Below are 13,234 nucleotides of genomic sequence, written 5' to 3'. Positions count from 1 at the left end.
AGTACGGGAGCATGGTTCATGCGTGCGAGGTGCAGTCGTGTCAGTTCCGTGATCCAATTTGATCTTTTCGCTTTGTCGTTTCTGCTTTTGGCCGTGGTTTACTAGTTCCTGCTCTTGTCAATGCTTGTTAATCTCTTTTAACGATTCATTCTTCTGATCGATTTTTTATTGCAAGGAGCAGGGAAAATAAGTGGCAAGGCGTGTGCAGGATCTTCTGGTATAAGAGCAAACATCTGACAGGATAAACAAAACGTAATAGAAGGTTTCATTTCATGTGTTCAGTTCTAGAATTTCACCTGTCGACACTGCAATTCTTCCGTCAGAACAGCCATGCAGACGCGGGAGATTCTTCGAGGCACTCTGCAAAGAGTTTATTCTGCGAGCTCGGCAGAGCAGCACCTTTTTGTGTGGAAACGAAGCATAGACTCCGGATCGGGTAAAAGTGGAAAGCGAGTGGTACCTTCTTGCCGAAGCCGGACTATTAGGAGCGTGATTTCATCGAAGGGAAAATGCCCATGTTGCTCTCTGAATTGCCTTTTTCAGTCTTGTTCATCATGTCTCTCACTTACTAGTCCAAGTCATTTCCAAGAGAGACAAAACGCGTCTTTTTCTAATTGGCAGATTAAGGTGCACAAGAATCCCGGATGGTTGACCAGCGTTCCTGATCGACAACTCTCTGTAACTCACGGGACACGTTCTTCATTCCGGTATTTTGCTTCCAAAACTCACGGTTCGTCGTACCAAAACACTTGGGAATATCTAAAGTTATGTACCCGTTTTCGAAGCTCTGCGTATTTTTTCTGTGCTGATCCTGACTGGGTTTCCTCGTGACGAAATTCCTGTATTCTTCTGTATCATGGGAAAATGTTTCATATCAGCATGGGTTCTTGTTTGGTACTCTCGAAGTATGTTTTGCCGTCCAAATGTTTCACGCGGACTCTCAACTTTTTTTCCAGTTCTCGTCGTGTCAGACGATAACGAGAGAGAAAAAATGTCTCCTACACACGGTGATTGGGGAACCTCTTACAAACCAGATGTCATTTGCTATTCTTCAGCTCTGTTGACCAGGTCTGTGAGTTTGTCGGCTCTTGTTTTCTTGCAGAGAACGACGATCGATCAGAATGTCTCCAGGATCAGCTGCACAGGGAATCTCTGGAAGATCCGATAGTTTTTTGGAGGCAGCAGGCGTCGACTGTCCACTGGTTCAAGCCATTCTCCGCAGTTCTCGATGGGTCTGACGCTCCGATTTATCGCTGGTTTCCCGGAGGTCAGGTCAATGCCTGCTATGAAGCTGTCGATTCGCATGTCCTCAATGGACGAGCTGGTGCCTATGCGATTATTTATGACTCCCCCGCAACGGGGGCAAAAGAGAAAATCACATACGGCGAACTCCTGGAAAGGGTCAGCGCCCTCGCTGACGCCCTGCAAAAGGCAGGCGTTCATGAAGGTGATCGTGTTCTGATCTATATGCCCGTGGTACCGGAAGCGGCTATTTCCATGCTTGCTTGCGCTCGCATCGGGGCAGTGCATGCCGTTACTTTCGGAGGATTTGGAACCCAAGAACTTTCTACCCGCATTGATCATGCTAAACCAAAAGCAATAATAGCGGCTTCATGTGGCATTGAACCTCGGCGTATTGTGGCTTACAAGGAAGGTCTTGAGCATGCCTTGCAGTTGTCATCCCATAAACCACAATTTAAGGTTATTCTCCAAAGACCCCAGCATGAATGCACATTGGAGAAAAATGATGTCGGATGGGATTCTTTCATCAAAACTGGATCCGGACAGTGTGATGCCCGTCCAGTCAATTCTAATCATCCTTTGTATCTTCTATACACTTCCGGTACCACTGGGGACCCCAAAGGTATTGTCCGCGATCACGCAGGTCAGTGCGTTTCAAGTCACTACACTGCCTCAGCAGTTTATGGCATCAAGCCAGGGGATACGATCTTCTGTGCGTCAGACCTTGGCTGGGTTCTGGGTCACTCCATTATGCTCTATGGCGCCCTGATTGGTGGTGGAACGTCTGTCATGTACGAAGGAAAACCTATCATGGCAAAGGATGCGGGTAAGCCACCAGCAAATCTGCATGCCTGTGCTATTTCTGTCAGACAGCTGGCATCGTCTCTCTGTCTATTAACAGTCCTAGCAATGGAAGGAAGGAGGCTGTTCTACCAGACACGTGTGAAGCGATAGGGGATTCACCAAGCATGACGGGGAAACGGATTAGATGCATGCTGAAGTATCCTTGTGCCTCCTAAAACGACCAATCTCTCAGCCTATTGCGGCTGTTTCACCTGTTCAGTATGATAGCACGCAAATGGGTTAGCGGTCTGTTGTCCCACATACGCACTTAGACACATCACAAACCACTTTGATGTTTCTCTCTAGGTAAATACTCCCTTCTTGGCCGCTCACCAAATCGTGAGACCTGCTTTTCGACACAACGCAGGTGTCTTCTGGAGAATATCGAGCGAGTACGGTGTTTCCAAACTTTTTACCGCACCATCTGCACTCCGCGGTATCAGGGTAGCAGATCCACACGGAGAGAGATTGAAAGCCTACGATCTGTCTGGACTGCAGACAGTTTATCTTGTCGGCGAGCGAACAGACCACGCCACGTTGCGCTGGTTTACAAAAGTCCTGGAGGAAACGTTTGCTGCAACATGTTCCAGTCGTGCTCCACCTCGCGTAATTGACCATTGGTGGCAATCTGAAACTGGCTGGCCGATGACCTGCATTATGACTGGCCAGCCGTTCGGCCCAAATGATTACTCACCCTGCAGGTAACGTAACTGGAGCGTTTCAGTACCAACGGGGTGCTAACTTTAAACCCGTCTCTCCTAGAGTTTTTAGGGAGCGTTGAGATAGAGGGTCACAGCAGATTTCAAAGAGAGAAACGGAGAGTGAGGGAGGCAAACAGCGGTATAACCATTGACTAGAAAAGGGAAAGGAAGCGACGGAGGCCAAGAGAAGGCGACGTTGTGGTGGAAATCGGCCGTTGGTCGCAGTATCACTTATTTTCACTTGTTAGTAGCCGTCCCTCTCATATGGTATGCTTGTGCGATCTTTCCCCCCAGGGAAGGCTCTTGTGGAAAACCTTGCCCCGGTTGGGATCTCCGTATCCTGGACAACGACGGCGAAGAAGTAGAAGATGAAATGACTGGTCATATTGCTGTCAAATTGCCAATGCCTCCCGGCTCACTCAAGAGTCTCTATGAGAACGATGACCGGTACTATATCTAATTCTTGAAATTCGACGGGAAGCAATAGATTTTTGTAGCCCTGGAGTGAGAAATGGAGCCCATAGAGAATAGCCCGCCCGCTCTGAAACGGAAAAACACAAGTGGTCAGCCTCCTTGTACCCCTATGTGGTCCTGCAGTCTACTCCTCAGCCGCTATTCTGCGTGCGTCGATTTAAGCCTAACCATCTGCAGATGTGCTAAATGCGTATATGCATGTAGAAGTGCGTGTGAATGCGTAAGTGTGCATTCAAGTGTATATTCTGTTGGAATGCATTTGGCGCTGTTTGTTTTTTCCAGGTATGTCAGCACATATCTGTCGCGCTTTCCAGGATACTACGATACAGGTGACAGTGGATTTTTTGATGATGACGGGTACCTGCATATCGAGGGCAGAACGGATGACGTCATCAACGTATCAGCCCATCGTATCTCCAGTCTGTCAATCGAAGAGGTCCTCACTAAACATCCAGAAGTTGCAGCGGCCGTAGTTGTGGGCGTCACCGACGCCATTAAAGGTCATGTTCCTGTTGCCGTGGTCGTTCTCCATCCGGAATCGCCTCGTCAGAATAAAGAAGAACAGCAACATAAGCGGAAAAGAATTATAGAAGAGTTGGTCCACGATGTCCGCGAGCGTATTGGTCCATTTGCGTGCTTTAGATCCTGTGTTATTGTAGAGAAAATACCACACACCAGGTCGGGAAAGACACTACGAAAAACCATTACACTCATTCTCGAGGGACACAGATACTCTGTACCACCTACGATTGACGATCCTTCTGCTCTCTCAGAGCTCCAGCAAGCTGTGAAGGAGCAACTTGGTGTTGAAGAGAGATCTGTAGGGCATAATCACTCCATGTGGAGGAATGGCTATCCGGTCACTGCGTGGGAGTTCGAAGATAAGAAATAACCACAAACTAACCCACACCGCACCAGTTGAAAGAAACAAAAATGCGGAATTGGACGAACCCACATGTACTCCGAGGTGTTCAACGATGCTCTCGAGGGGGCCTCTGGCTATCCTCAATACGGGAATCCTGATGGTAACAGCCACCCGTCGTTGCTCTGTTATATTTGACTACTGCTTCGTCCTGCTGTGCATCGGTCACCCGATTTACGCCATTTAGGGGAGGTCCGGCTTCGTCAGTGTATCTGAAGAACCGTTTCCCTTCTACCAACATATTTTGTCGTGGACATACCCTATCGTCAACAATGTAGTTTTGCTCTCTGATGCCCCCCTGCCGTTCTTGCGTCTCAGTTTTTCATGCGCAGTTCAAGTACGAGAGTTCCTTGGTGCTTGTATACACATATATTTATCTATTTGCGTGAGAACTTTCCAGAACGTTTCCGCAAGCCCGGACAGCTCATCTCTCAACCCGTGCTAAAAAGCCTTGGTAAAAAACGGCATTTATGCGGATGTTCTCTTAACACATGTTGGAGCCGAATTGCTACAATACACGTACGCTCTGCTGGATAGTATAGGAAATGTTAGTGACGAGACACGCGGATTTGAAAACAAGTTACTCCTCACAGAAAGTCTCAGAAAGTGGACGCCCCCACCGCACACGTGGGCGTTGGAAATGGGACGACAAATCGACTAAGCTAGCGTACGGGACTTTCTTCTCTTTCTCTGCTCGTTTGCCTTCCTCCCCACTCGAAGAACGCTTCGACGATACAGAAGGAGCTCTGTCTCTCGTCAGTGATTGACGGTCAGGTGTTAAACTGCTTCTGTGGCTCTCGAATCGCCGACAAACCCGAGTTCTCCCCTCTCTTGTCACCGCCTGAACCTCCCCCTGTTCACCACGGTAGCGCGCGCCGCCTGTTCCTGACGCTTGTCGAGGTGTCGTAGGTCTGCTGGGAGCAGACGCCGAAAACTCCTCTTTTTGCTGTTTGGATTGCCCTGCACACTTGCCGCTCCCTTTTTTAAGAAACTGGTGGGGTTTTTTGCGCTCCTGTGCTTCATCCCATTTGCTGGCCTCGTCTACACACACAAGCGGGCTCCTGTCGGATGGAGACTTCCTGCAAGGCACTTGCTGAGAACCCTGACCCGAGTTTTTATAGAGAGAACGGATGCTCGGCCACAGTACTGGAAACTCGATCAAACTGTCAGCTGACCCTCCAGAAATTGACGCTGTAGGGAATTCCGAAGCAGGGCGCGATGATTGCATTCCGAATACGGAAGCAGCGTTACGAGGTGACGATTGTTTGTAGCTACCCTCGCCTACTTTGTCGTGCAAAAGGGACAATTTTAGACCGGGAACAGTTTCATCCGATTTCCACACCTCATACCGTTTTTGGTTCTTTGGTGGGGCCGCCACTTCACTTCTGACAGGAGCGCGTTTTTGACTCCTCTCGAGCCTCTTCTGGTACCGTCCTCCTCCTTCGCCACAACCCCGCCTCAGGAAGGACCGAACCATAGGCTGCGAAGAACGGTGACTGCACCACCATTCCTCTTCAGCAAGAGAGGTGCCGTCTTTGGATGCTCCAGAGCATCTGCTCGATACTGTACTACTCTGTTCAGTGCCACGTTCCTCAAGCGACCTGGGAGACAAATTGGAGTTGCCAAAAGGTTTTCCTCCGTAGGACTCCTCGAAAGAAGGTAGCACAGGCATCCGTCCTTGGTGACGGCAAGTCGGAATGATCTCGTCGTCCCAAGGAAATTTAGAAGGCCGGTTGACCTTTTCTGTGGTTGGAGGCGTAAACAGCGTTCGAAGGTGAGGGTGTCGTTTGTAGAGCAACTGACTCTGATGGATAAAGTCCGAATCCTTCGCCAAAGCAGGTCGGGATGTAGCTTCCCTCTCTTCGTCCAGCGCAGTTGTCGACCCGTCTCTCCTGTTGGTCCCAACTCTAGCATTTCCTTCTTGTACAGGGGAATGCTCCAGTTTGCCATGGCTGTCTACGAGGAAGGCGTGAAGTTGCCCGGAGCATGGTCTCGCATCTTCCTCAGAAAAGACATGGTCCCTAGGAGACTGGAAATCGCCGTTTTTTGCCGTCTGGTGTCCTCGAGGAGATCGAGTGCTGCTGTAGATGGAAAGAGAATCAGGCACGCCCACTGCTGCTCCTGAGCTTGTTGCTAGTTCGAGAGTAGAATCTGTTTCCCTGGATCTCGCGCCTCCCGCGTACGCCCTCCTCACGTGCTCTTCCTCATCATTGACAGCCTGCAACGGCCCGGGACCGAATGAGAGGCTACCCATTGCTGGACCGAAACCACCTTTGTTCGCGTCGCCCTCTTCTTCAAACTTTGACCTGCGCGAGTGTTGAGACTTACTCGACCGTCCACTTCTCCCAAAGCGGAAAGGGTATCTGCCTTCCCTCACAGAATCCCATTCTCCCTCGTTCCCATCACTGTCACTGTCTCTGACCTCAGCCTGCGAAAAGGGAAAGTGACTCTTTCCACCAGGTCGGAAAGTTGTCGGTGGAGTTTTGTGCGAACCGTGCCTAGCCCCGCTGAGAGTATGGTCAGCCGCCAGCGCTTCCTTTTTCGGTTGTTCTTCTAGAATTTGTTCGTCACAGTGCAGTTGCGTAATCTGCGCCCCTCGACACGAGGCTTTGTCGCCGGTTTCCCCTGAAGGCATGGCCGACGCTCTCGCATCTTTCAAAGTTACGATTTCTGTCTGTTCCTCATGCTCTCGTTCAGAGTCGCTTGCGTCAAGACGTCTCCCAAATGTAGGCAGTGGATGAAAAAGATCTTCATCCCGCGTTGCTTCCTCGAAGTCGCTGCCGCCTTCCGTGGGAGTCGGCAACTGCTCCCGCCCTTTGGAGTTCCTACGATGTGGATCTTCGCGGTCCTCCCCGTTCCTGTCCAGAGAATCCGATCCTTCGGTAAAGGATTTCGCAGGTGCGGCTGACGCATTTTTGCTCTGGGAAGCCTGACAGATGAGCACACCCGCTGAACTACCCCTGACCTTCGAGTCACTCACTGCCGAGGGACTCGTCGCCTGTGGAATGTGGTTCCCCAGAAGCCCAACGAAAGCAGTCTCCGATACAGCGCCTGAAGAGGCGTGTGGAGGACGATTCCCTCGTCGCTGCTGGAAAAGTTCCTTTACTGGCGGCGGAACCTCTCCATATGCGATAAGGCTGCTCGTGTTTTGAATCTTTGTAGCAACTTCGCTCACTCGCATACGCTGCTTGAGCGTCCGGCTATGAATAACAGTATCAGCATCCTGTTGCCCCTGCAAAGAACCTCCAGCTGGAGGCGACGGTTGCCTCTGCTCTACTTGGTCCGACGAGGTAGCGAAACGCCGGGGGAAATCAGGAGACATTTTCGGCGCAGCCTCCCTCAACATACGGTCCAGATCACGTTGCCTGGACTGCTCGACGGCTGTCTCCATCTCCTCTTCACTTGCCAAGCTGAAATCACCTTCGACCGGCGCACCCCTGCGCCCCGTAAGTTCACTGTCTCGTTCTGCATCACCGTCTCCCGCTCCAGGGGATTCATCTCCGCTTCGTAATGACGCGGTACCCCGAGCGGCACGAACGCAACCGCCCGGCACTCGGCTGCGTCCTGCTCGAGTAGCCTGTCTCCCACTTCGCCCCACACTCGGAGGCGGAACGAAGTCGAGGGTATCATCGTTCAGCTGCCTCTTGTAGCTTGGACTGCAAAGAAAAATCAGTGAGAACAATACACACCGAGAGGGGTGACGCTATGTACACGTTGCTTCGAAACGAAAAATTGTCGCCTATCCCTCCTCAGGCCGTGCTAGAGGAGGGTGCTGTCGCTTCGATTTCCCTGGCGCCATTTCTCTCTCTCTGCTGCACACACTGGTAAGCTCACAGGCCAGGGAAGCTGGCGTGGGTTGTCAAAATCAAAATGTCGGATACACCCCGAGCGGCACCTGCAACTATAGGACCGTGTGGTCCACATGCACCCGGGGACGCGCGCCTATACCAGGAGTGTCGGCTATCGCCTACTCTGCAGCCGGCAGAGACAGCCAGCGGTTCGCAGTCTTTTTCGCACCGCTGTTCCCGGAGATAACCTCTCCAACTAGACATCAGTCACACTCGAAACAGAGGTGTGCGAGTTTCAGTAGAGTCAGTGCGTGTCTGGAATGCCCAGCTCGTTGAACGGATTTGTCACAGTGCGCGCTAGATATAAATACACAGCGACAACACCCTCAGAACGTGCAGCGTCGTGTGCGTGGCTCGGGTGCTGCAAAAACGAGACAAACGAGATGAGGATTCCTTGGGACTGGGACGTTTGTGCTCCACACCAAAAGTGGCCGCCGAAGAACCGATGGGAGAAAGGCGTTTTCTCGGGCCATGTGCTTTGCTCCTCTTGCGAAATCGTACCTCGCTTCTCTCCGGCGCGTTGCCTCACTCCGAATACTCCGGTCAAAGAGTGTCCAGGCGCGTCTCCCCCCGCGGCAGTTCCCAATCGCTCGAAGCCCCTTGTTTAGCGGCTGCTGCATGGACAGCTGGAGCGGCGTGCTCGTGGAAACAAATTCGTCGTACTCTCGCTGAATCTTTTGCGTGATGCGGCGCTGCGTTGAACGCACTTCCTGATCAGAGTCTTTTTTACGTTCGGCGAGGAGGCGTTGGCGAATTTCTGTTTCTTGCCTGGCGACGATTTTCTGTTCCGTCTTCCGGAGAGCTTGAATCTGGGCTTCCTGCATGCTTCCCCACTCCTTTTGAGTGAGTTCCCACTCCTCGCAAAGTGCACTTTCCGCAACCTCCTGCCACACATCAATCGCGTCCGGGTTGATAACGTGAACCATCGGAATGGCCATCGGGGGCGCTTCGCTGGGGTCAAAGTCGGGATACAAAAATTCCTTGAATCCAGGAGCAAAGAGACCCGTCAGCTGTTCGAGCGCAGAAAACCCCGGAAGCTCGCCGCCATGAAACTCGATGTCGTCCCGGTCGCTTTCTCGCAGCCGAGGCAGCTCCACAGTCGGTACCACCGTTGAGATGTCCGCGGAGCCTTGTGGCACGGTGTGCGTGTCCAGGAAATATGTCCATGGAGGATAGTTCATGAACGGTTCAATCTCTCCCGGGTGTCGATCACTGGAACCGACATCTTCGTCGCCGTTCAGCTGCGGCACACATCGGCGCGGAAGACCATTCACCATGTCGAGGTATTCGTTGTACCGGTCTCGCGCTTTCCGTTCAGCAATCGCACGCCTCTCCTCCTCCTCCTCCAGTTCGTCCTCAAAGAGACTTTTCGTGTTCACGCGTCCCGCAGTCTGTCTTCGCGGTCGCATCCCGGCCAACTTTTCCGGAGCAGCCTCCGCAGGAGATGCGACGAGCGGCGTTGCGAAAAAACCGCTGACGGGCTGCGTTGCGAAAAAACCGCTGACGGGCTGCGTTGCTGGCGAGTGTGGCGCAGACCTGGGAGAATCCTCCGATTCAGACGAAGACGTTTCGGTGGCTGCAATGACAGACACTGTTCTGGAAACCTTGGTACCCTTGGGTGCTCTCGCGGGTGGGCTTTTCGACTGCGCCTCCTGACAGAAGGACGGAAGACACACACACAACAAAAGCTTGCACACTTTCGGTTGCAGCCTCCGGAGTTTTCCTTCGCCCGGCTTTCACTGTCGTGTGACGTGTCTCTCCACCCACGTGTGGTTCGCCGAGCGGAAGCGTCTATACCATCTCCCTACCGGGTCCCCCTGCCCGACACCCCTTTCCAGCGCGACATTCGACAACACACGCGTGCGACGCAGCGCGAGTCTCTGCTTTCAACCGGCCATCACGTGAAGCTCAGCAGCATATGTGTATCGTAGTTTTCTCAGAGGGCGCTCTTTACCACTGCGGACCTAAATGAGACGTTCGGGTTCGCCACTTTTTCTCGTAATCAAGTGAACAACGATTATCCTCCGGTAGTTTGTGCCTTTTGCGTGGAGTCACTCTACCGGCCCTGTACCGAGCTGAAAGAACGGATACACCCTAACCGTCCGGATCTCTCGTTTTTGGACGCCGGAAGGTGTCTACCGTGTACATACACTCAGCCAGTGGCCTAATGAACTGAGCGCGCCTGCTGCCCCATGCCACTGACCCCGCACTACCAAAATGGGGGAAGCGCGTCAGCCTACCGCGGGTTTTAACGGCGCCGGCGGATCGGACGTTTGCACACTTGCTTCCTTCTCATTCTTGCGCTTTGCGGAGGTAGTCGTCGCACGAGGTGCGTCGTCTGCTTGGATGGTGTGCAGTGTCGCGTTCTTGCCAGACTGCCGCACGACAGTCAGCACCAGGGACTGCGCGGGAGCTGAGTAGGCGTGCAGACCAACATACGGCAGTCCGCGAATGCGAAGGTTGTCGCACACAGTGTGGTGTCGAGCCTCCCTGAGCAACTACGCGAGACCGCGCCCACGAAGGTAACCCGGCCGCTAGAGGCCACCTTGTTTTTCCGATCCTCCACTCGACAGCCTGAGTCTCACCTGAATTATCGCCAACGTTGAGTTTGTCCTTGCCACCCTGCCACTTAAGGGGTTTCGCTGGCGGCTGTAAACATGTGGAGCATGAGGAAGAAGAAATCGACATCACGGCTTCCCAGAGGTACACATGCCACGAGTTAAGCGTCGGCACAAGCCGACTTCGGGAGGACTCAAAAAAACGAGTGGGGGGAGCTGTAGAGACACCCTGGGTGAAAATGGGAAGAAAGCGATACACGTAAAGGGAACGGGAAATGAGTAGGTCTGTTAGTAGGCACCAGAAGGCACTAAAGGACGAGGGATCGGCACAGTCTGCATTCAGGTTTCTCGGCAGCTAGAGGATCGGCGAATAGATGGTTTCCCTCAGAAATGCAGAGGTGTGCGTGGCTTCTGAGAATAAGCCAAATGCCATTTCGTATCGGGAAACTTGAGCAGTTGGGTCTAACTGCCGGAACCTTTCTACAAGACGTCCACTCTCTCGCGGTCACCCAGCGCCCTCGGCATCATCAGGCTCTCCTGTCCAGACCGCCACGAAAAACCCCTCCACTCTCGCGGCGATAGACCCCGCCAAAGATTTCTACGTTTGGAAAAGCGAAAAGTTCTAACCTGGACACTTTTCAGAGGTGGAAGATTCATTGCTGAGCGGCATATGCACACACACAGACACACGCGCACACGCACAAACCCCGAACTTGCAGAGAACTGAAAAAAGGCAGATCTCACCTTTTGTAGACATGCATGCTTCATGGTTTCCATGATACGAGTACGCCGTAAAAAAGTACGGAGAACGAACTGAACGTACTGCATTGCTACATTACTACGAAGAGGAGTGCTCCAGAATCGAAACACAATGGTCTCCTTTCGAGTGTTCTGAGCTGGCTTCTTCGCATCTAGTAACAAAGACAAGAGTTCGACAAGGAAGCTTTTCCTCAGGCTGTCACGGCCGCCGCGGTTCTCTCCCCGTTGCACCCGAAACGGCGAGAGAGACACCTGCAGCCACTCGAACTCAACCAGTCGCCCCCGTGTAACTGTTTGCACTTCCCCCCCCCTGTCTCCTCGGATTCGTGATCAGTCTCCCGCCGGCAGCCTCAAGCGAGGGCTGTCTACTTAAGCTGCGGCCGCATGCGTTTTTCTGTGAGCGGCCAGGCGTCGTGCAGGTCCGTACATTCATCTGACAGGTTGTGCAAGAGAGAGACTAAGCCAGGGAGCCCTTCAGGAGGGCTGTCATTTGTTACGTCGGCTTTTTTGTGCTTGAACCAGGAAACCATGGCATCCGCAGGGGTGGGTTCATTCAAACCCGACCGGTCCGAATAACGGAATCTGGAACCAAGAGAGGGCAGCAAAGGATCTCTCCAGCTGTCTGCATACTCTCGATTTTCGAGCGGATCCTTGAGCTCGCTGAACGGTGCGAGTGGATTACGAGAAGGAGTGTGGTGTACAAGGGTAGGAATCTCCTCCTTGGGCGGCCACGGTTGCCAGGGTTTTTGCACATTCATGTCCTTTAGACACTCCTTGGCATTTTCAATCTCCTTGAGCTGTTTTGTGTGCAGCATCGCCACATCCGGAGGATCCGCATTTTCAGAAATTTGTTTTTTCGGGGTGTGCTCGGACGGCTCTATGGTCCGTTCTGTCGCATTGTTCAACTTGTCCAATTTCGTCACAAATGTGACGCACTCTAACTGGCGTTTCATCTGCGAAGTGGCCTTTAAACTTCGCCCACCAGAAAACATCCCTTTTTCCTCAGTTAGCTTCGGAGGGATATACTCGCGACCTCGTCCGTTGAACCGGGCGAGGGTCTTCGCTTCCTCGTACGGTATGAAATCGCTGTGATTGGGTGATGGACTGGACTCCTTAGCGGGAACGAGAGGAGAGCAGGACCAGGCACGTGAGCTGAAGCTGGGGCCTTGCTGTCCGGTGGTGCCCAGCGGCCTCCCTCTACAGAAGCCGTCTCCCATGGGCAGCTCGCCTTGCACTGGGAAATTAACTGCACTAAGCGGGGATATTCCCTCTGTGCGGCAGGACGACGATCCTCGAATCGAACGAGCGCCTCCCCTGCTGCTCAGCAAAACTCTTGACGAACACTGTATGAAGTTGTTCGCGGAAGCTGTCGCCCGTTCGCGGGCCGTCTGCGAAGCCCACAAGTCGCCAGGAAACAAGGAAGAGCTCCGTTATTACAGAAAGACGGCAGGGGGGGGGGACGGGGACGGCTGCCTACATGTGTGCGGCCTGTGCATTTGCGTGCTGGACATGCATATATGCCTCTGGTTGTGTGTCAATGCGAGAAAATTACAGTCTCTAACAGCACACGTTTCCATCTATGGGGCAGTCGAGGGGCGGCGACTGGGGAAGTGGCTCTAACCAGAGAAGGGAGGGCGCGAAGTGCTCACAAACGAGTGTGCTTCCTTCCATGCCCCCGTCAAAGTGCCGTGGTGGTGCCTGCTGCGATAGTCTTAGAAACCCACACGCTTAACGGGCAACTTTGACTAACGCGTCCTCAAATACTGGCGGGGTTGAACACGTCAGCACATCTCCTAGCAACGCAGACGGCGGCAGATCTTTGTTCTCTCAAAGCATCGGCTCAGTACTCACAGGTTATCCTAGCTCACGTTTCGACATCTCTCATTC

General features: G+C 52.8%; 2 protein-coding genes across 2 annotated transcripts; one reads left to right on the top strand and one right to left on the bottom strand.

The window, feature by feature from the left end:
• Positions 1–330: 330 nt before the first annotated feature.
• On the top strand, positions 331–4,152 carry NCLIV_032540 (putative acetyl-coenzyme a synthetase; the record flags this gene model as incomplete). Its single annotated transcript, XM_003883450.1, has 5 exons — positions 331–730; positions 1,103–2,068; positions 2,453–2,786; positions 3,081–3,233; positions 3,543–4,152. The coding sequence occupies 5 exons, from the start codon at positions 331–333 to the stop codon at positions 4,150–4,152; spliced, it is 2,463 nt and encodes an 820-aa protein (XP_003883499.1).
• A 2,583-nt stretch (positions 4,153–6,735) lies between these two features.
• NCLIV_032530 (conserved hypothetical protein) lies at positions 6,736–12,300 on the bottom strand (the record flags this gene model as incomplete). The annotated part of the gene is made up of 8 exons (XM_003883449.1): positions 6,736–6,807; positions 7,358–7,838; positions 8,154–8,226; positions 8,560–9,682; positions 10,271–10,443; positions 10,616–10,679; positions 11,216–11,247; positions 11,775–12,300. The coding sequence occupies 8 exons, from the start codon at positions 12,298–12,300 to the stop codon at positions 6,736–6,738; spliced, it is 2,544 nt and encodes an 847-aa protein (XP_003883498.1).
• Positions 12,301–13,234: the final 934 nt, after the last annotated feature.

Source organism: Neospora caninum, chromosome VIII, assembly GCF_000208865.1.
Source record: "Neospora caninum Liverpool complete genome, chromosome VIII".
Lineage (NCBI taxonomy): Eukaryota > Apicomplexa > Conoidasida > Eucoccidiorida > Sarcocystidae > Neospora > Neospora caninum.
The sequence above is the reverse complement of the archived record's forward strand: the minus strand, read 5'-3'. Positions and strand labels throughout refer to the sequence as shown.